This window comes from Orcinus orca, chromosome 8, assembly GCF_937001465.1.
Source record: "Orcinus orca chromosome 8, mOrcOrc1.1, whole genome shotgun sequence".
Taxonomy (NCBI): domain Eukaryota; kingdom Metazoa; phylum Chordata; class Mammalia; order Artiodactyla; family Delphinidae; genus Orcinus; species Orcinus orca.
In genome coordinates this window covers 79,797,329-79,821,768 of record NC_064566.1, presented here as the reverse complement: position 1 = coordinate 79,821,768, position 24,440 = coordinate 79,797,329, and the positions used below count along the sequence as shown (strand labels likewise).

The window sequence follows — 24,440 nt, the reverse complement described above, 5'->3', positions numbered from 1 at the left end:
TTGTGATCAGTTCTGAGTTAATTCCTTAGCACTAACTTCCAATTAATATGTCTTTTTCAATTGTATCTAATGTAGAGTATATTTAATCTATCAATATTTCATTTAAAGATTATATTTTTCATCTCCAAGACTACTGATTGGTTTTCACATCTACCTACATATAACTGTATTATTTCTGCCTGTTTCTATTCTGTGAGTTCTGATAATTTTTTTAGTGAAAGTTATTCTTTCTTACAACTGTTTACGGAAACTACAATAAATATTTTAACATTTTTTATCAGAGTTTCCCAAAAGTAATAATAAATGAAATGACCAGATGTTGATTAACCTAATGATTTTGCTCATTTTCTTTTCTAGGATTAGATTTTTTCCCCATTTATTTGGATTTGGGTTTCTAGGTTCATCTTGAGGGGTATTTTATTTTTCTCCCACATACCTCTACCTCTATAGTGACATTTCCAAATCTACATAGCTATAAAATTTACAATGCCAGTTTGGAGGTTCTATTCTGCAGGTGTTGGGGATATTGCAGTTCTAAGCTATTGATCTGGTGGTTAGTGTGGCTCAATATCTAATATTAACTCTATGCCTTTATCTTTCAGCTCCCTTAGGCCAATAACTTTATTCAGTCTCCTTTTATTGGAGAGCTGGAGAGCCTAATCTCAGTCCTGGATTTAAGCAATGACCCTTGTTTCAGTCTTCATTTCACATATAGCACCACTAATTCCTTTCACTCTGCTGGGGCCATACTGTTCATTGCTTCCTACTTCTGGACTTGGAGCTCAAGACCTGTACTTTCAGACTTAGTCACAATTTTACTTTGTCCTGCTTCTGATGCAATGAAATACTGATGTTTGTGGTTTCCTCTTTTTATATATTTTTTATCATATATCTATCCGGAGCAGACAGGATGAATCATTAGCTCCCTGGGCCATCTTCACCTGAAGTTCTCAACTGTTTAAAATCAGAATACATTATACAATATAATATATAAAAGGAGGAAAGAAAAATGGGTAGACAAATATCTAGGGGGATATATTAAGTATATCTCTTAGAATGAAAGAAAAATAAAGTTTGTACTGAATGTGTTAGGTCCATTTAATTATAAAAAGAAATTTTGAGGAAAAAGTGTCCTAAAATATTAAAATTAATCTGCATAATGGTTTCATAGGTCTGTTTGCTTATTAAAAAATTCATAAAGTTGTATTCTTAAGATTTGTGCAACTTACTGTGTGATATTATGCTTCACTATAAAACTTTACCAAAAATAAGATACAGAGGTCAACATGAGGAGGCTCTACACATAAGTCAAAGACTAGGGATACTGCACATGAAAAAGAATAATAAATTAATAAATGCAATTTACAGAAGCACATTAAATATAAGAAGTTCACACTGATACTTAAAAACAGAGAAGAAATGTTATTGAACACTGTGGGAAACAGTGTATCAACACCATATTCTGAATATCCCTAGTTTAAATTTTTTTAAAAAAGCATTTATCCTTTATTTTCTATATAAAATTCCATGGTATCTAGGTAACCACATAGACCTAGCTGATTAGGCTTCTTTGAAGAAAATTTCAGCTAATAAATGCACAAGGAATAACAGATTTAGAAAAATTTGTTTCATCTACAACTACTTCCATTTTATAAGAAACGAGGGACAGAAGAACAAAAGTTACATAATAACACAAGGAAGCCAAGACATGAATATCAACTGTAGATCATTCTATAAGAGAAGTAACCTTGATTCTGTAACGAACAGTGGTATGAAATAATAAGAGGAATCCCATCTAGATGTGAAAAGACATAAGGTACATAATAACCAAACACAGTGTCTGGACCTTGACTCTCATTTGAACAACTATTGGAAAAGAGTTTTTTTTGAGACAGTGGTAAATATTGTTATGAACTGAGTATTAAATGATGCCAAGGAATTATTGTTAATTTTTATATGTATGATAATATATTGTGTTTATTTAAGAAAAAAATTTTTTTGAGAAATGGAGGAGTAAAACAAAACAATGTCTGGAATTGCTTCAGCAAAGACAATCAAAAAGAGAAAAAGAAGGAATGTTTCTAAATCTTGAAAACTCTGCATATGGAGATTCATTTTACTATTCTCTCTCCTTCTGTATCTGTTTGCAATTGTTTAATAAGGAAAAATACTACAAAAATTTGGAAAAAACTTGAAGATCAGAGAATATTTAAATTTTCTCTAGGGAATTACCTTCTCTGTCTAGAGCTACTATCCAATACAGTAGCCATGGCCACATGTGCTATTGAGCATTGAGATGTTACTAGTCTGAATTGAGATGTGCCATAAATATGGAATATATGATGGATTTCAAGGACTTTATACAATAAAAAGGAAAGTAAAATATATCACATTCATAATTTTAAAATAGTTATTATATGTTGAAGCAACAATATTTTGTATATATTAGGTTAAATAAAATAATATTAAAATTATTTGTATCTGTTTCTTTTACTTTTTTTAATGTAACTACTAGAAAATATAAAATTACATATGTGGTTTGATATAGGTTGAAGAAGGAGAGCGTTCTAGGGAAAGTAATACAAACAGGTTTCTTGGAAGTTTTTGAAAGCTGGGGAAGGAATAGAACCGTTGATGGAACTTAGTACGTAATACCAGCACACTGACTTTTTTTCAGTAGTGTCAAGTAAAGTCGGAATGTTTCGTAGCAGAAAGACTTTCAAAACAGGAAATTTGAGCCAGTTTTCAGCTTCCTGCTATATTTGCAGAGCATGAGAAGACAGCATTAAATTGGCAAGGCTACCTAAACAGTATAGTCAACTAAGAATTAAAAGTCCTTTAAACTGGTGGAAACATAGTAAGACACTCAAAGCATTTAATGCTACAAGAATATCAAATAGATTTAAAACCTCTGGTTGCTGTAGTTACATAAGTTCTTAAGAAAAATCATTTTTTGTTGAACTGGTTTTATATTGTACTAGTTTGCACATACCAACTCATTTTAGAGATTGACTTTTAGAGAAAATTATATTACTAAGCACTCTTATAGTTCCCCCATGATTTAAAAACAATCTCTACTTTATAATGACTATATAAGCGTATTCACATTAAGTGCTCAGTTTTAAAATGAAAACTATCAGAAATATATGTCTTAAAATGAACTATTTAAGGATTTCTTTTTTTGGTAGACTGTCCACTGCTGGACTGATTAGCTACTTATACTCATTTGGGGAGGATGTGTCTAAAGTTCATAACTCCCAATTCTGATGAACCCATTCTCCTCATGAACCCTCACATGTCTAAATGTCTAATTTCTTCATTGTTTTAACTTCTATTACCTGGTAAGCTTTACAAGGGAGGGAACTGAAATATGAATAGCATAATAACCACTTGGTATATGGGCAGACTCTAGCCTGGCATGAAGCAGCCGAAATGAACTGGCAAGCATACGCGGCTATATGACTCTACCAGGTCCCAAAGGAGCAGCAGCTTTCAGGTATCCTAGGGAATTGTGCATTATTAACAAGACTAAAATGTTTTTAATAAGCCTGATTTGCCAAGGTAAAAGACTTGTTTTTGCCTTTTGTGTTTGGCAGCATCAGCAGTCAAGGAGGGAGCTGGAAGCTACCCAGATTTGCCAGGGCAAAACTTTCACAGCCTTGGGCAAGATCTAGAATGCAAGCTGAACGGGTGCTTGATTTACACATTTTCCAGTACTAAGTTTCACAACTGCTGTTTAACAAATAATAAATCAATAATGGTAGTGAGGAAAGTTTAGAGGGCCATGTTCAGGATCTAAAAAAATCAATGTACATACATGTTCCCTTAAGCTGGTCTAGGGGGTTGAAATATTGATTGGTGTGGGAACTATAGCCTTGCTTGAACATTTCACTGGTTTAATTCAGTCTAGGGTGGTAGAGATTGAAATATATTCAAAATAAATTAAATTCTGCAGTGACAGTAAAATTCAAATATAATTCAAATCCAATATTCTCCTATCAAAATAATCCTTTTGCTGAAAAATTTGATTAAGAGGAACATAAATGAATTATTTAACTTGCTGATTTTGCCAAGTGCAAACAGTGAGGGGCTTACAAAAACTTTTTATCTGATAAATATATCTGGAACTGCAGGTAAGAAATTAGGAAATGTGCTTCTATAGCTCATATGAATGAGGGGCCAAAGAGAGGAAAAATTCTGTTGAATTACCTCAAATCTCATGTGTAGGGATGGCTTTTTTTTTTTTTTTTCTTCTTGCGGTATGTGGGCCTCTCACTGCTGTGGCCTCTCCCATCGCGGAGCACAGGCTCCGGACGCGCAGGCCCAGCGGCCATGGCCCACGGGCCCAGCCGCTCCGCGGCATGTGGGATCCTCCCAGACCGGGGCACGAACCCATGTCCCCTGCATCAGCAGGCGGACTCTCAACCACTGCGCCACCAGGGAAGCCCAGGGATGGCTTTTTTAACTTAAAGGTGTAAGATATAATTGTATCAAACTTATAATGTTCCTGAATATATTGACCAATGAATATTTTGGTTTTTAACAATATAGTAGCTTTCATGAATGTCAAATGACAAATGAAAGAATTCTGCTTTACTGGATAAGAGCAGAGAACTTTTATTAAAATACACTTTTGTTTCTAATTAAAAAATAAATATTGCCTAATGAAACCTAATCCAAATTAAGTTAAAAGAAATAATAAAACACACACACACATAGGTTTTCAGAGACCCTCATAATAAACATGTCAAGGAAGTTATTATTTATATCCATTGATAAAAGAGACAACAAAGGCTCAGACTGCTTTATTGTTTTTAAAAGTCACATGGCTCTGTTTTAGAGAACTAAGATTAGAATCTTGTTTTAGTTTTTTTTTTTTTTTTTTTTTTTTTGCGGTACGCAGGCCTCTCACTGCTGTGGCCTCTCCCATTGTGGAGCACATGCTCCGGACGCGCAGGCTCAGCGGCCATAGCTCACGGGCCTAGCCGCTCCGTGTCATGTGGGATCTCCCCGGACTGGGGCACGAACCCATGTCCCCTGCATCGGCAGGCGGACTCTCAACCATTGCGCCACCAGGGAAGCCCTAGAATCTTGTTTTATTAACTGCCAGCCTTTTTTTCCCCATCTATAAAACATAACATATATGCTTGGGGTTTTCTGGTTGTAGATAATTTTATTTCTATTTTGTAAGAACAGGAGCGAAATAGTTCTGGAAATATGAACACACCTTGACACAAAATAAAACTCATTTCCCTTGTTTTTTATATCAATATACCTAAACAATGATACTACCATATTATGTGTGTGCTTCACAGCTGCTAAGAGACCACACAACCAGGTAAACTGCATGATTCCTGGATTATACATCATGTATTCCCTCCCTCTCCTTAACAGCTAGGCAACAGTTTATGTGCACCAATAATAGCTAAGGTAGCTCTTATGGGCTAGAGGCTAAGGTTAAAATAAAATGTAAAGGATGAAAGAGAACCTGCTAATTTCTTCAGCTTCAATGGAGAATTTTATAGCAATCTATAGAGCCAAAAGAGAAACAAAGACCTAGCTTATTGTTAATGATCAAATTTCTGGCACACTATACCATTACAGCTGATGTTAATAATGCCTATTATAGTGCCTCTCCTATTGTTGGCCTTCAACTCAACAATTCAACAAGGTTTTAATGGAGCGCTTATTATGTACGAGGTATTGTTTGAGGTATCTGAGATACAACAAAACTGGAAAAAAAGTGACTACGCTCATGGGACTTACATTCCAGTAGAATAAGACAGACAACAAACAACAAATATAATAAATAAATTATATAGTATGTTAGAAAGCAGTAGTGATATGAAAAGAAAATTGTTGACCTGAGAACTAGAATTATATAAATAGAACTTCTGAAAAGTCAGTTGCCTAAGGTTAACTAAGTTAAAGAACTATGGTTTTACATTTATTTTAATTATATGTAATATACTGAACTAGATACTGGGGATCTGAAGATGGATAAGACAGTCTTTATCTTCAATGTCATTACAGTATCATAAGACAGACCAACACAGATGTATAGAGATAATCATACTACAACATGCAGCATCTTATATTAGCAGTGGAAAAAAGTTAAGAGGGCAATTCTATGTGTGAGAATGGGAAAGAATGGTAGAGAATGCCAATGACATGGAAGAAGGTTGGAGTTGTTGGGGGAAGCATTTCATTAGTTTTGTTATTAATATTTGAATGGTTATCTATATTATCTATTATTGCAAGAGTAATGCATTTTTAGCAGAAAAGCTACCTAGGAAAATTTATACTGCAAAAGATGGCTTAATTTTTTTTTAACATAGTTGGCTTGATTTTAATAGTGAACTAATATACTCACCAACTGTAAACTCCCTAAGGACAAGATTTGGTCTAAATTTTTCACACATTTTATACATACTTTATTGTATAGCAAATATTTATTGACTTGAATGTTAGAACAGGTAACCTAACAGAACTTCAAGATTTATATCATTTTTTACCGAAGTTATATTTTCAAATACTATGTTATATTCCTAAGATTCTTATTTTTGCATTAGAACATGTTGTATCTTGTACAGGTTGTTTCATGTTAAATCTTAACTTATTTTGATTTTTCACACAGGTAATATAATCTATCTCTGCTGACCTTACACTATAGAGATAGGTGACTTTGAGATTGGAGCAAAATCTCTTTATCACAGTTGGTAATTACATAATTTTTGACTCAGATAAACATCTAAAATTATTCTAATACCTTAATTTGCAGCTTTGCTTCTTGCAGTCGACCTTTCCATGAGGCCACAAATTTAAGGCTATCCACAGAGCAGACCACAGCCCTGTGAAAATAAAGCATCAAATGTCAGAAGGAGATAATTTTCAGGAATTAAAATATGAATAGCTATAGAAGATATACACATTCCTATTTATTTAAAATTGAAATATTTATAATGTACAAGTAATCAGATATCTTAGGCTATGCACAATACCTCAGATTTCACACTAAGTTTTTAAAGTTAACTTGTTATGTCAGTCTCCTCTTCAAGGTTGTGTAGGTATCTTGAGGATAGGGTCTTTTATTTTTACATCCTCTGTTTTGACCATCATCCTCAAATGCAGGCACATAATGGGGGTTCAATAAATGTTTACTAGCTGAACTGAAATATGATATTTATAATATGCTCCTGAGGTACTATCAATTGAATATCCCCCAAAGCACTAAAAAGAAACTAAATTTTTTTCAGTATGTTTTTGGAAGTGTCTCTTTCATTGCATCTAACTTCTTAAAAATGATAGACTATATATGATATGATATTCCAAATTTGTTTTTAAAAAGAGTTTGAACTTAACCATCAAATACTGTTTCCCACCAAGAAGCCTAGTCAGCATTGTCTAACAGAATTTTCTACAGAGATAAATATATTTTCATTCAGTCCAAAATGGCAGCCACTACCCAAATGTGGCTATTGAGAACTTTAAATGTGGCTAGTGTATTGAGAAATTACATTTTTAATTTTATTTAACTTGTTTGGGGGGATGCTATTAAAGAATTTTAATAGCAGGTGGTGTTAGCAGTTCTTTTCTTCCTGATACAGACCAGGGTTTTTCCATCTGACTTTATAGTAGGACCACTTGGATTTGTGTGGTGTAAGCAGGATGGAAAGAGGGGAGAAGGTTCAAGGGGGAAATACGCTTTTACATAAATCACATGTGAAGGGAGTTTTGAAGTCATTATTGCTATTGCTTCAGGATGATGGGATTGCTTGTTTCTTTTGATATTAAGTTGTATGAGTTGTTTGTATATTTTGGTTATTAACTCCTTGTCAGCTGCATTATTTGCAAATATTTTCTCCCATTCCTTAGGTTGTATTTTCATTTTGCTGATGGTTTCCTTTGTTGTGCAAAAGCTTTTTAAGTTTTCTTAGGTCCAATTTGTTTATTTTTACTTTTATTTCTTTTGCCTTAGGAGACAGATCCAAAAACTATTGCTACGATTTATGTCAAAGAGTGTTCTGCCTATGTTCTCTTCTAGGAGTTTTATGGTTTCATGTCTAACATTTAGAAGTTTAATCCATTTTGGGTTTATTTTGAATATGGTGTGAGGTAATGTTCTAATCTCATTGTTTTACATGTAGATGCCCAGGTTTCCCAGTGCCACTTATTGAACAGCCTGTCTTTTCTCCACTGTATATTCTTGCCTCCTTTGTTGTGTATTAATTGATCACAGGTGTGGGGGTTTATTTCTGGGCTCTCTAATCTGTTCCATTGATCTATGTGTCTGTTTTTGTGCCAGTAGCATGCTGTTTTGATTACTGTAGGTTTGCAGAATAGTCTGAAGTCTAGAAGGATGATATATCCAGCTTTGTTCTTTTTTATCAAGATTGCTTTGGCAGGGACTTCCCTGGCAGTCCAGTGGTTAAGACTCTGTAGGGGGGCATGGGTTCAATCCTGGTCAGGGAAGTAAGATCCTGCATACCGAGTGGCATGCCCAAAAAAAAAAAAAAAAAAGATTTCTTTGGCAATTTGGAGTCTTTTGTGGTTCCATTTCAATTTTAGGATCACTTGTTCTAGTTCCATGAAAAGTGTCATGAGTATTTAGATAGGGACTGCATTAAATTTGTAGATTGTTTTTGGTAGTATATTCATTTCAACAAAATCATAAGAACAACAAGTATCTTTCCATTGTTTGGAATCTTCTTCAGTTTCCTTCATCAATGTTTTATACTTTTCAGATCATAGGTCTTTCACCTCCTTGGTTAACTTTATTCCTAGGTATTCTTTTTGATGTGACTTTAAACATTTTTTTTTGACTTTTTCTTTTTGATAGCTCATTATTATTGTATAGAAACATAATAGATTTCTGCATATTAATCTTGTATCCTGCAACTTTGCTGAATTCATTTATTAGTTCTAACAGTTTTTGGGTGGAGACTTGAGGGTTTTCTATATATACAGTATCATGTCATCTGCAAATAGTGAAAGTTTTAACTCTTCCCTTCTAATATGGATGCCTTTTATTTCTTTCTTGTCTGATTACTGTGGCTAGGACTTCAAATAATATGTTAAATAGAAGTAGTGAGAGTGGGCATCCTTGTCTTGTTCCTGAATTTAGAAGAAGGCTTTCATTGTTTCACCACTGAGTATGATGCTGGCTATAGGTCTGTCATAAATGACCTTTACTATGTTGAGGTATGTTCTCTCTATATCCACTTTGATGAGAGTTTTTATCACGAACAGATGTTGAATTTTGTCAAATGTTTTTTCTGCATCTATTGAGATGATAATTTGATTTGTGCCTTTTCTTGTGGTAACGTGGTGTATCACATTGATTGATTTGCAAATGTTGAGCCATTCTTGTGACTCTGTAATAAATCCCATTTTATCATGGTGTATGAGCCTTTTTATATATTGTTAGATTTGGTTTGCTAATATTTTGTTAAGGATTTTTACATCCTATATTCATCAATTGGCCTGTAATTTTCTTTCTTGTAGTAGTCTTTGGCTGCTTTTGGTTATCAGAGAAATGGTGGCCTTGTAGAATGAATTTGGGAATGTTCTATCCTCTTGAATTTGGGGAATAGATTTAGAGGACACGTATTAGTTCTTCTTTATATGTTTGGTAGAATTCCCCTGTGAAGCCATCTAGTCCTGGACTTTTGCTGGCTGGGAGTATTTTTATTACAAATTTAATTTCACTACTAGTGACTGGTCTATTGAAATTATCTATTTCTTCTTAAGTCAGTCTTGGCAGGCTGTATACTTCTAGAAATTCATCCATTTCTTCTAGGTTGTCCAATTTGTTGGCATATAACTGTTGGTAGTATTCTCCTGTGATTTTTTTTTTTAAATCTCTGTGGTATTGGTTGTTATTTCTCCTCTTTCATTTCTTTTTTTTTTGGGTCTTCTCTTTTGTTCTTGGTGAGCATGGCTAAAGGCTTATCAATTTTGTTTATCTTTTTAGAAACCCAGCTCTTGGTTTCATTAATCATTTCTATTGTTTTTTTCTTATGTCTATTTTACTTATTTCCCCTCTGATCTCTATTATTTCCTTTCCTCTGCTGATTTTGGGCTTTGCTAATTCTTCTTTTTCTAATTCTTTTAGGTGCTATGTTAGGCTGTTTATTTGAGTTTTTTTTTTTTTTTTTGCAGCACGTGGGCCTCTCACTGTTGTGGCCTCTCCCATTGCGGAGCACAGGCTCCGGACGTGCAGGCTCAGCAGCCATGGCTCACGGGCCCAGCCGCTCTGCGGCATGTGGGATCTTCCCGGACCGGGGCATGAACTCGTGCCCCCTGCATCGGCAGGCAGACTCTCAACCACTGTGCCACCAGGGAAGACCGAGATCTTTCTTGTTTCTTGAGGAAGGCCTGTATCAGTATCAACTCTTAGAACTGCTTTTGATGCATCCCATAGATTTTCGAGTGTTTTGTTTCCATTTTCATTTGTCTCAAAGTATTTTCTGATTTCCTCTTTGATTTCCTCATTGACCCATTGGTTTTTTAGTAGCATGTTGCTTAGTCTCTATATGTTTGTTCTTTTCCCATTTTTCTTTCTGAAGTTGATTTCTAGCTTTGTACCATTGTGGTCAGAAAAAAGATGCCTGATATAATTTCTATCCTCTTAAATTACTGATGCTTGTTTTGTGATCTAGTATGTGAGCTCTCATGAAGAATATCCCATATGCTCTTGAAAAGAATGTGTATTCTCCTGTTTTTGGATATAATGTCCTGTAGGTATCAATTATGTGCAAATGTTCTATTGTGTCATTTAAGACCTCCGTTGTCTTTTTGATTTTCTTTCTGGATGATCTGTCCATTGATGTCAATTGGGTATTAAAGTCCCCTACTATTATTGTATTATTGTCAAGTTATCCCGTCATATCTGTTAGTATTTGCTTCATATATTTAGGTGCTCCTGCATTGTGTGCATATATGTTAACGAGTGTAATGTCCTCTTCTTGTATTGAGCCTTTTATCATTATATAATGCCCTTCTTTGTTTTTTGTTATAGCCTTTGTTTTAACATCTATTTTGTCTGACATCAGTTTTGCTACTCCCACTTTCTTGTTGCTTCTGTTTGCATGAAATATCTTTTTTGCACCTGTTCGCTTTCAGTCTGTGTGTATCTTTAGCCCTAAAGTGAGTCTCTTACAGGCAGCATATTGAAGGGTCTTGTTTTTGTATCCAATGAACCACTTAATTAGAGCATTAGTCCATTGACATTTAAAGTAATTATTAATAGGTATGTACGTATTGCCATTTTACTACTTGTTTTCTGGCTGCTTTTGTAGCTTTTTCTGTTCACATCTTTGTTTCTTCTCTAGTGGTTTGACAATTTTCTTTAGTACTATGCTTGTGTTCCTTTCTTTTTAGTTTTTGTGTATGTATTGTAGGTTTTTGATTTGTGGTTACCCTAGGTTCATGTGTGTTGACCCATAATTATATCTACTTGATTTAAACTGACAGTCATTTAAGTTCAAACCATTTTAAAAGATATACATTTTTACTACCGTCCCCGACATTTTTGTTTTTTGTGTCATATTTTACATCTTCATGTTTATCCCTTAGCTGTTTGTTGTAGTTATAGTTGCTTTTACACTTTTTGTCTTTTAACCTATGTACTGACTTATTTAAGTGATCTTCAACATTTACTATATATTTATCTTTCCTACTGGGATTTTCCATTTCCTATAGATTCTTACTTATTTTCCATTTAGAGATCCTTCAACAGTTCTTTTAGGGTAGGTTTAGTATTGATGAATTCTTTTAGTTTTTGCTTGTCTGAGAAATTCTTTCTCTTTTTCTATTCTAAATGATAATTTTATTGGGTAGAGTATCCTAGCTTGCAGGTGTTTCCTTTTCAGGATTTTAAATATATCCTTTCTGGCCTGCAATGTTTCTGCAGAGAAATCAGTTGATAGCCTTACGGGGATTCCCTTGTGTATTGCTCTCTATTTTTTTCTTGCTGCCTTTAGAATTCTCTATTTAAAAATTTTTCCATTTTAATTATGATATATCTTGGTGTGGGTCTGTTTGGGTTCATCTTGTTTGAGACCCTCTGTACTTCCTGTACCTAGATATCTATTTCCTTCTTCAGGTTTCTGAAGTTTTCAGACACAATTTCCTCAAATACATTTTCACTCTCCTTCTCTCTCTCGTCTCTTTCTGGAACCACTAAAATGCGAAAGTTGGGACACTTAATGTTATCAGACATGTTTCTTAGATTGCTTTTAAAAAAAATTTTTTTTTTTCTCCTGGTGCTCTGATTGGATGATTTCCATTATTCTGTCTTCCAGATCACTTATGCATTCTTCTATATCACTTAGTCTGCTATTCATTCCTTCTAATGTGTTATTTCAGCTATTAAATTATTTATTTTTGACTGGATCTTTATATTTTCTAGTTCCTTGAGAACATGTTCATTTTTTAGATCAATTCTTTTTCCTAATTCAAGTAACATTTTCACTACCAATGTGTCTAACTCTTTATCTGGTAAATTGTTTATTTCTCTTTCATTATTTATTTTTTCTCTTGATCTTTCAATTGAGAGTAGTTCCTCTGCCTTTTCATATTTTTAGACTTAACTTTCTCTGCCTCTATGAATTTAGGTGAAACAGTTACCTATTGCATCTTAAAGGGGTGTTCTTATGTTTGAGTGTCTCTATGCTGACTACATATGTTCAATGCCTTTGGTGGGAGAGCTGGATTTGATGTGGATGCCAGTCATGTCTTTCCTCAGAGTGTGCTGGCAGCTATCGCCTTGGTAAGTGGTGGGGCTGGAGACAGAGCTGGCCTGGGGTGTGAGGCAAGGCTTCTTCTCTGGTCAGTAACCATCACTGCCCTCCCAGGGTCGGGGTCTGATCCCATGTTGCTGCAGAAGAAGACCTGTGTGTCAGGCTCGAACTGGCTCCATTTCCTTTAAGTGTGGGTTTTCCCCACTCCCCACACCAGGAATTTTGTCCCAGGAGGGGAGTGCTGAATCAAGTGAGGTTCATGTGCATACAGCAGTCCAATGTGCTGTCTGTGCAGGCATCTGTGGTTCTGCTCAGCCACAGACCACGGTTGAGTCTTTTCCCTGGTCGCAGCCGCCCCAGATCAAGGGCTGTGCTGTGGCATGGACTAAGTGGGGTCCAACCATTTGCTTAGCTTGAGCTGAGGCACATGATGAGGTGGTTGGAGGAAAACAGGCAGCCACTAGAGCAGACCTCTCTTCCCTGCCGTGGGGGCAAGACCTCTTTGTCTCTCACAACTGATCACTATCTCCAACCTCCTCTGTGCCCCAAAGGGGAGGCAGGGCCTCTGTGGTTTCTCTGTGTATACTGGGGCAAGGTGGTGGGTTGAGCTGTGGTGTACAGCGGCTGCCCTCTGGACTGCTTCTAGGGCACCACTTGAGTAAGTGCCAACAATGGCCACCACAGCCCACCCAGGGTCCACCCTGGGACTAAATCACCTCTGCATCCCAAAGTCAAGTCTTTTCCCTGGTCCTGGCCACCCCAGATCCAGTGCCATACTGTGGCATGGACTAAGAGGGGCCAGAGCTTTTGCTTAGCTCAGTCTGGGGTGTATGATGAGGCAGTCACGGGAAACTCAGCAGCCACTAGAGCAGACCTCTCTCCACCTTGCCCCAGAGGCTAGCTAGTGCACACACACTCCTCTTGAATGGAGCCCAGGATTCTCCCAGCCCTTCTATTTGTCACAGTGTTCCTCCAACCAGTGAGGGGGCTTATTTCCTCCATGTAGGACCCCAGGACTGGGACGCCTAGTCTGTGGCTTGACCCGCTCACTCCCCAGGGCTAGGGTCTGCCCATATAATCACCCTTTTCCTCTGAGTCCCCTCTCTGGGGCACAGGTCCTGATTTGATTGCTTTTCTTCCCTTCCTACCTGATTACATGTGTATTTTTCTTACAGCCTCGGTTTTAAAGGAGTCCTTCTACCAGTTCCAGTTAGTTTTCACTGAGAAATGCTCCTCCTGTAGATGTATTTCGGATTTGTTCAGGGGAGAAGATGAGGGTCACATCCTCTTATGCAACCATCTAGTCTCCTTAATTCATTTTAACTTTAAATCATTTAATTTCTTTTTTACATCTTCATTGGAGTACAACTGCATTACAATGTTGTGTTAGTTGCTGCTGTATAACAAAGTGAATCAGCTATATGTATACATATATCCCCATATCCCCTACCTCTTGCGTCTCCCTCCCACCCTCCCTATCCCACCCCTCTAGGTGGTCACAAAGCAGGGAGCTGATCTCCCTGTGCTATGAGGCTGCTTCCCACTAGCTATTTTAAATTTGGTAGTGTATATATGTCCATGCCACTCTTTCACTTCATCCCAGCTTACCCTTCCCCATCCCTGTGTCCTCAAGTCCATTCTCTATGTCTGTGACTTTATTTTAGTTGTGCCCCTAGGTTCTTCAGAACTATTTTTTTTAGATTCCATATATATGCCTTAGCATATGGTATTTGTTTTTCTCTTTCTGACTTACTTCATTCTGTATGACAGTCTCTAGGTCCATCCACCTTACTACAAACAACTCAATTTCGTTTTTTTTTTATGGCTGAGTAATATTCCATTGTAATATGTGCCACATCTTCTTTATCCATTCATCTGTCAATGGACACTTAGGTTGCTTCCATGTTCTGGCTATTGTAAATACAGCTGCAATGAACAGTGTGGTACATGACTCTTTTTGAATTATGGTTTCCTCAGGGTATATGCCCAGTAGTGGGATTGCTGGGTTGTATGGTAGTTCTATTTTTAGTTTTCAAGGAACCTCCATACGGTTCTCCATAGTGGCTGCATCAATTTACATTCCCATCAACAGTGCAAGAGGGTTCCCTTTTCTCCACACCCTCTCCAGCATTTATTGTTTGTAGATTTTTGATGATGGCCATTCTGACTGCTGTGAGGCAATACCTCACTTTAGTTTTGATTTGCATTTCCCTAATGATTAGTGATGTTGAGCATCCTTACACGAGTCTGTTGGCAATCTGTATATCTTCTCTGGAGAAATGTCTATTTAGGTCTTCTGCCCATTTTTGGATTGGGTTTTCTTTTGATATTGAGCTGCATGAGTTGTATATTTGGAGATTAATCCTTTGTTAGTTGCTATGTTTGCAAATAGTTTCTCTCATTTTGAGGGTTGGCTTTTCGTCTTGTTTATGGTTTCCTCTACTGTGCAAAAGCTTTGAAGTTTCATTAGGTCCCATTTGTTTATTTTTGTTTTTATTTCCACTTCTCTAGGAGGTGGGTCAAAAAGGATCTTGCTGTGATTTATGTCATAGAGTGCTCTGCCTATGTTTTCCTCTAAGAGTTTTATCGTGTCTGGCCTTACATTTAGGTCTTTAATCCATCTGAGTTTATTTTTGTGTATGGTGTTAGGGAGTGTTCTAATTTCATTTTTCACATGTGGCTGTCCAGTTTTCCCAGCACCACTTATTGAAGAGAGTGTCATTGCTCCATCGTATATTCTTGCCTCCTTTATCAAAGATAAGGTGGCCATATGAGTGGGTTTATCTCTGGGCTTTCTATCTGTTCCATTGATCTACATGTCTGTTTTTTTGCCAGTACCATACTGTCTTGATTACTGTAGCTTTTGTAGTATAGTCTGAGGTCAGGGAGCCTGATTCCTCCAGCTCTGTTTTTCTTTCTCAAGATTGCTTTGGCTATTCAGGGTCTTTTATGTTTCCATACTAATTGTGAATTTTTTTGTTCTAGTTCTGTGAAAAGTGCCAGTGGTAGGTTGATAGGGATTGCATTGAATCTGTAGATTGCTTTGGGTAGTATAGTCATTTTCACAATGTTGATTCTTCCAATCCAAGTATATGGTATAGCTCTCCATCTGTTTGTATCATCTTTAATTTCTTTCATCAGTGTCTTATAGTTTTCTGCATACAGGTCTTTTGTCTCCTTAGGTAGGTTTATTCCTAGGTATTTTATTCTTTTTGTTGCAGTGGTAAATGGGAGTTTTTCCTTAATTTCTCTTTCAGATTTTTCATCATTAGTGTATAGGAATGCAACAGATTCCTGTGCATTAATTTTGTTTCCTGCTACTTTACCAAATTCATTGATTAGCTGTAGTAGTTTTCTGGTAGCATCTTTAGGATTCTCTATGTATAGTAAGTATCACATCATCCGTAAACAGTGAAGGAAACGATAGCAAAGATCAATAAAACTAAAAGCTGGTTCTTTACGAAGATAAATAAAAGTGATAAACCATTAGCCAGACTCTTCAAGAAAAAAAGGGAGAAGACAAATCAATAGAATTAGAAATGAAAAAGAAGTAACAACTGACACTGCAGAAATACAAAGGATCATGAGAGATTATTACAAGCAATTATATACTAGTAAAATGGACAACTGGAAGAAATGGACAAATTCTTTGAAAAGCACAACCTTCTGAGACTGAACCAGGAAGAAATAGAAAATATAAATGGACCAATCACAAGCACTGAAATTGAAACTGTGTTAAAAATCTTCCAACAAACTGTGATTAATTTTCCAACAAAGAAAAGACCAGGACCAGATGGCTTTACAGATGAATACTATCCTTCTCAAACTCTTCCAAAATATAGCAAAGAGAGGAACACTCCTAATCTCATTCTATGAGGCCCTGATACCAAAACCAGACAGATGTCACAAAAAAAGACAACTACAGGCCAATATCACTGATGAACATAGATGCAAAAATCCTCAACAAAATACTAGCAAACAGAATCCAGCAGCACATTAAAAGGATCATACACCATGATCAAGTGGGGTTTATCCCAGGAATGCAAGGATTCTTCAATATACGCAAATCAATCAATGTGATACACCATATTAACAAATTGAAGGAGAAAAAACATACGATCATCTCAACAGATGCAGAAAAAGCTTTCGACAAAATTCAACACCCATTTATGATAAAGTCTCTCCAGAAAGTAGGCACAGAGGGAACTTACCTCAACATAATACAGGCCACATATGACAAACCCTCAGCCAACATCATTCTGAATGGTGAAAAACTGAAACCATATCCACTAATATCAGGAATAAATCATTTAAATTTAAATAGCATCATTTGACTTCTGCCTACCATATTGGACACAATATGTCTAGATAAATAAATGACCAAAATTTTAAAAATTGTTTTGCCTTTTTCAATTCTAATATAAAACACATCATAATTGAAAGCAGTGTTCTCTAAACTAGAAGTTTACTGTTATTAAACGTCAAGTATTAAGAAATAATACAACTATCTGGATTCAACAATAAATTTATTTCTTGACAACCAAGGGAATGTGATCAGAAGTGAACAAATCAAAGTATAATTACCCTCTCAGACAAATAAGTATTTCATTCTATTTACCTTGCAGTTTCCTGGCGAAGTGCATTGAGAAATGTGTCTGGGTGGAAGAGTTCTGATAGGTCAAGTGTATCGGAGAGAAGAGTCTGGTTTTCAGCTCTCTCTACCCAGTTCTAGGAGGAGGGAGATACACGAACACACATTTAAAAACTTTGCAAACTTGAAAGATAAAGATTGGATACAGATATGGTGAAATAGTTCCCACTAAAAACCAAACCAAAAAATACCCTCTCTTGGTCCTTCTTCTCACCAGCTATTATCCTATTGATATTTATCTGTGCCACTTCATAACAAAAAAACATTGTCTAATTTCATCTATAGTATTTGACCTTTTTAAAACACTTTGACCTTCTTAAAACACTTTCTTCGCTTGGCTTCTCAATCACTACAGTCTCCCAGTCTTTCTTCTGTCTTCCTGACTATAACTTCTTGGTGTCCATCATTGACTCCTCCTCCTTTCCTGGAATTCCCAATATTGGGGTGTACTCAGGACCATTACTTGGTCAATCCTATAGTTTTAAAGACCAGTATGCTTATGATTCCCAATATTGTATCTGCTACTCCTTCCTATCTGTTTCCTGTCACTTACTTTTCTGACATTTCCACCATGATGTTTAACAGTTATCTAAACATGTTCAAATCAGAATTCTAAATTTGCAAGACCACCTTCCTCTTCTCTAGGAAATCTTCTTTATCACCAGAATCCTTCAGCTCAGTGAGAAATTCAATTGATTGCTCAGGCCAAAACCTTGAAATTATTTTTTACATCTCTCCCATGTCCCACAGCCAAATTCACAGGTCTGATATAAAAATCTTAGCACTTCTTCATTTCCACATCCACCACCCTAATCCATAACACCACCATATTATCACTTGGATTACTGCAATAACCTCTTAACTAGTTAGCCTGTTCCCTGCCTACATCTGTTTTTCCCTCAGATATGTTCATGATTTGCTTTCTTACTTCATTCAAGTCTCTGTTTAAATATCACCTCCTAAGTGGCCTTACCGGACCACTCATGCTGAAGTGTCACCCTTTTCAACCCATTAACTTTCTAATTCCTTTAATCTACATCAATTTTCTCTACAGCATACTGATATTTATTAGATATAAAGTTCAGTTCAGCTTCAATATTTCATCAAGATCTACTATTTGCCTTCACCTTCTGGCAGGCCCAATAAATAGATGCTTACTTTAAAAATGTCCTGACATTCCCAGAAATGAATAATATAAATATGTGCATAAGCACAGATGTTACTACCCTATCTAATAAGTGTAACAATGTTGCAAATGCCAACAAGGTATGACATTTAGATTTATTTAAAATATTAGATTATTTACTATCACATATAAATGGGCATTTTACATGCCACTTGGAGTGAAAATAACTCCCTATGTGCTCTATAGGATGAAATTCTCTTGCTCTAAACTATAAATGAGAGTTTATTATTGCAAGAGTAAAGTTTTAAAAATAATCGTGAAAACTGTTAATTTTATATAAGAAAATTAAGAACTCTAGAGTTCAATAAATAGAGAAATTGATAATTATTACAAATATTGAGAGACTACAATAGCTAGACAAGTGTAAGGAAAAATGTTGGAAGCATTTTAGTCAAGAAATATTAATAAAAATTTAACTAGTATGAAGAATAATATACATATTTGGTTATCTTGAAATTCAGACCTTCGTAAAATTGTTTGACATACTTGCATTTGCAACACTAAATAAAATTATTATTAAGAACAAAATTTAATTGTAGGTTACTTAGTTTTATTTAACATGAGTCCTTCAAGTTCTAGTTGGGAATACTTTCTATCTTGTGAGAATGAAGTAACAATGAAATATTAGCTTTGCCATCTTGAATTTTCTCAAGGAGAAACAAGGCCCTAATATCATTTACAAAAAAATCCAATATAAATCATCTTCAATCTAGGCATAAACAATTTTTAAAAATACAGAAAAGAAAGAAATAAAGAAAAATTAGATACATCAAATATTTATTTTCTCACTTTTACAATTTCAAAACAATAGACATTAAAAGGAATATTTATTTAGGAACAATTTTTCATTGAGGTTTCGAATTTGTGGCGGTTAAAAAAAACCTGACAAAATCATTAATATAGATTAACAATCATTTTCAGGACATGAAGTATGAGGAGTTTTGAGATTTCTTTAAGCTATAGACCTTATGTTCAAGGTTCTTCCTAGAAAACATGTTACTGAAATATATTTTCCTAAACTATTTTTACTATTCACAAACAAGTTAATATCATTGGTAGTAATATTAAATATTCTACTTTAATATTATGTGCAATAGACAATTAGATAAGCGTATATATCTTAAAGTCCTTTTAAAGTGTGACAATGTGTAAATTAACAATGAAACCAATCGCTGCTTTTCTTGCTTGTGAAGAGTTTTCCAGCTGCATATAGCTAACAACAAAGTGAACCTGATAGAAGATACATTATAGAATGGAAAATCAGCATGCACTTATCATTGACAATGGAATAGTGGTGAGGACTATGACTGATTTAGGAATCAAAGGTACACATGTTTTGTTCATAACTTTCCATTGGGTTTTCAGAAATAATAACAGTATTTGATAGGACAGACTTATTGACTATAGCAGAAAAATTGTCAACTACTTTCATTCTTCTTCTTTAACCAAAGATAAAACTATATGACATAAAAGACATTTTTCAATTGTCTTGTTTTATACTAATAAACTGTGTTCATACCAGATGTAATAGAATACTTTAAGTGGTAAAAATGGCTGTATAAAGCAAGGAAAGCCTTGAAACAGTGTTTTGAAAATAAGGGTACCAACATAGCAAATGTTACTAACAATCACCGGTTACTTTCAGGGAAAGTAATTTGTTTGCTAGAACCTGCCAGTTCTTCAAAAAACCAAACTTGTCTTAAGAGTTTAAATTCTCTGCATGTTTTCTGCTGTAAAGATCCCCTTACTGTGATACTCCAGGTAGCTGCTGAAATTGGTATGCATGTGATAAACGCTGAGATGCACATAAAAATTCAGAGAAGATTTTGTTATCTTGAAAGCCAATTATGTTGCTATATTGTCACATTTCTAGACCCAAGATTTATCTTCTGCAAGCAGTACAAATAGCATGGTTTATAGGATTGCTTCTATAAAACTGCCAATCATCATAGACTACTGTTTAGTATTCCAAATGTGCAAGAGAGTTGACTATAGGCAGAAGTAATCAGCTGACAGTATTGAGAAATTATTGTCTTTGTACAAAATCTGACGCCTAAAATTCTGTAATTCTACTGCTATAGTAATAGCTATATTTTATTGGATAAAATTTCAGATATACTATACCCTAAGTTCATTCTATAATGGTGATAATCCAATTTAAAGTTTGACTGTATGTTAATCTTAAATCTCAGGATTTTGGCAAAGATGTATTTTTCTATGCAATTCTAATTTAATGTATTTATTTATTATATATCTCCACTAAATGTAGAGATTCTTATTGGCAGAGCAATGAATGGCACATAATAAAAATTCAATAAACATTCACCAAATGATGAATAAATTAAAGAATATGAATAAAAAATACCCATAAGGTAGCTCTTCTAGCTGAGTATAGTACATGAAAATAGGGATGCTGGAGGTTTTTGACCACATACAGACTATTTTTTCAATTTTGTTTATGTAAATTTTCCTATGAATATTTTTACGGAGTACCCAGTATGTGTAAAATATTGCAGTAATGACTGTGAAAGTTACTGAGTCAGGGGAAAAAAAGAGATTCCCTTCTCAGGAATGCAAAGTATTGCAGAACCTTGCAAAATTGATTAAGACACCTCAGAAAATGAAAGAAAAGTAAACAATGTAATTTTAATAAAATTACTTTTAAAGTTCAAGATCTTAAGAGAAAATGAAACAAGCCTTCAAATGTTAGATGGTGGAACAGAGTATAAAGTTGAACAATAGTGTTCATTGGGTAGATTTAAATAGAAGCTAAAATCTCAGAAATATCTCATGGGTACTACAAAAATACATCTCAGCAGGTGTATGAATCATGATGATTGGGAAGCATGAAAGAGATTTATGTCAGTTTGCTTGAGAATAACCCTAAGATTGACTGAATCATTCATTTATTCAACAGATATTTATTGAAAAACCTACTTGTGTAAGCCACTGTTCTACATGCTTGGATAGAGCAGTAAACAGACAAAAATCTCTGCCCTTATCAAGCTTCCATTTTAGTGGAGGAATACAGAGAAAACAAACAAACAAACAAGTAAAATATATACACTATTAGGTGGAGATATAGGCTATGGAAAAAAATTTAAAAGGGAAACAGGATGTAAAGTATCAAGGAAGAGGAGGGTTACAATCTGAAATAGGATGGTCCTGAAGGGATAAAGAAACTTCTTTCCTTGAAAAAAAAAAAAAAGAAGAAACAAGGAAAAAAGAAACTTCCTTGCAGATATCTGAGGGAGAGCATTCCAGGTAGAGGAAACAGGAAGAATAAAGTCCCTTTGAGGGAGTGTGCCAGGCTGTTCATTGAAAAGCAAGGAGACCAGTATGGCTGGAACAGAATAAATTAGGAAGCAAAAAGTAGGAGAGGAAATCAGAGAGGTAAACGGGCCAGATCTTGTAGGTTGCTATAAGGATTTTGTTACTCTGGATGAGACGAGAAACCGTGGGGAAATTTCCAAGAGAGGAGTGATATAATCTGATGCTTTAACCAGAATATTTAGACTGCTGGGTTGAGAACTGACCAGAAAGGAGACCAGGGTGGAAGCAGGACTAGTCAGGTGGCAGCTGCACCAATAATGACTTCAATCAAGGTAGTAGCAGTGAAAGTGGTGAGAGGTGTCTCAGAATATATTTTGAACGTACAACCAAGGTAATTTTTCTGATTGAATGGATGCAGTATATGAGAGAAGAGTTAACAATGATTCCAAGACCTTGTGCCTATGCCTCAAGAAAGGTGGAGATGTCATTTACTTTTACGGGAAAGACTGCGGGTAGCACAGGTTTTTCAGTAAAGGGCAGGAGTTCAGTTTTGAATATGTTAAGTTTGAGATGTTTATTAAACATCCAAGTGAAAATACTGAGTATACACCAGAGTTAGGGGAGAATACTGGGCTGGAGCTATAAATCTGAGAATAATAAAAGTTTAGATGGGATTCATAGGCATGAGATCACTATGGGTGGAGTACAGATAGAAAAGGACAGAGGACTGTGCTCTAGGGAATCCAATTAGAGATGAGGGAATAGAAAAGCCAGAGAAATAGACAGATAAAAAAACAGAAGTGTGTGGTGACCTTGAGGCCAACTTATAAAAAGGTTTCAAGGGGTAGAAACATCTTTTAAAAATGTTGCTGATAGATATCAAAAACTCTGAGATATTATTATAGAAAGGGAATTTGAGTGTGAGTTCTATCATTTATCATACACATTTTGTAAACTATTCTTGAATATGGGGTTTTACTTTTCGCATCTTTAAAAATGGAAATAAAAATATGTACCTCATATATTATAAATATTACTAGATTGTGTCTAAAGCACATGTATGTCTGAGATCCAAAATATGCTCAGTTCTTATAAATATTCATTTTTCTTTCTATCCTTCATTTGATCATTCAAAAAGTTTGAGTATATGTTTGAAGTGGTGCACTGAAAGAAAAGAAAGTGATCTGAAGCTCAAATATAGGTCACTAGTACATTTTACTGCTAGGGAAGTGAGAAGAGCTATTTAGATGAACCCAAAAAGGGTGTAACGAGCCACATTTCTAGATCTAGAAATGCCAGTCTGATGTATTAGTGATAATTAGGGTTAAAGGGGAAGAAATAAGAGCTAGAGGCTCACAGATATTTTTTTTTCAGTGAAGAATTAGTTTTCTTGAAGTGGGCCATAGAAGTAAAATGCAAAGTGAAAAAGTTAAAGCAATCTATGTGGCTAACAACAAGCATCTTTGCAGACATGCGAGAAACTGTGTGCCTGAATATTTGAACAAAAAATAGGAAGCAGCACCTAAAAAGAATCTCAGAAAAACATAAGAGTGAAGGGGCTGATGCCTATACTAGGGGAAAATATGCTTCCCAGCGTTCCACAGTGGGAGGGGATGGAAGGAAGCAACATAACATTAGCGTCTGCTGATAGAAAAGGTACTTTGGTATAGTCTACTACACAGTGCCCAAATGAGGCCTAATTCAGACTTAATTCAGGCCATTACAGGAATGGAGATAGCATTAAGTGCTTCTAGGTTGTAGTACTTCTGCTATTTATTCCTAGAGTACTGCACTTCCTTTATCATTTTGATTGTTGTGGCTTATTTGTTGTCTTTCCTGATAAACTCTAAGGATAGTTTATATGTCACGCTGAATGGCATTTATTAATAATAATAACAACAATAATAACTAATTCTTTTTATTGCTTAAATCACCCCAGATTTCAAGGACCTTAACAGTTGATATAAACAAGATTCCATCATAAGAATGATGGGTGGCAGGATTTGGTAGTATATGAGTGTACCAGCCACTGGCTCGAGTTAGGCCAAAAAAATTGTGTAGAGTTCAAGAAGTCACTATAAATTTTAAAATGAAAGAAAGAACCTACTGAGAAGCTCAGTCCTAAAAAATGGGCATGAAAGCTTGCCAATGACACATGGCACCCCAAGTTTGGTTAGCAGTAGAAGTAAAATGAGACATTCAGGAGCCCATTAAACATGTGCAGAATACTGGGTCTGTTTAGCACACCCAAGCCTAACTGGGTACTCGATATGAAGGTCTTATATCCTTAAACAGAATCAACTCATGAGCTAGGTTGGAACAGAAATTGCAGGCGTAGAGTCAAGGGATCCAACTGTGAGAAGTTGAAAATATGAAGACAGAGGGAAAAAGGCAAATGCTGACCCCACAGATTTATGAACTGGGTAGAGAACATCCTGGAATTTAAAATGATCAACACAGAAAAATCAGACTATACTAGGGAGAACTTCTGTAGAGGCTATTCTGCAGGCCAAAGGGGAAACAAACAGTGGAAATCAGGAACCAAAGAAACTCTCAGAAGATGTTATTTCTGAAGAAAGAGCAGAAA

The 24,440-nt window shown here is 35.4% G+C and overlaps 1 protein-coding gene across 2 annotated transcripts in view; it reads right to left on the bottom strand.

The window, feature by feature from the left end:
- DYNC2H1 (dynein cytoplasmic 2 heavy chain 1) overlaps positions 1 to 24,440 on the bottom strand; it is a 372,035-nt gene that overhangs the window by 17,075 nt on the left and 330,520 nt on the right. For both annotated transcript variants that reach the window (XM_004282190.3, XM_049714064.1), the window contains exons 86-87: positions 17,362 to 17,471; positions 6,770 to 6,851 (exon numbers count right to left, since the gene is read on the bottom strand). In XM_004282190.3, coding sequence (XP_004282238.2) covers positions 6,770 to 6,851; positions 17,362 to 17,471 — 192 coding nt within the window. The remainder of the gene's footprint in view (positions 1 to 6,769; positions 6,852 to 17,361; positions 17,472 to 24,440) is intronic.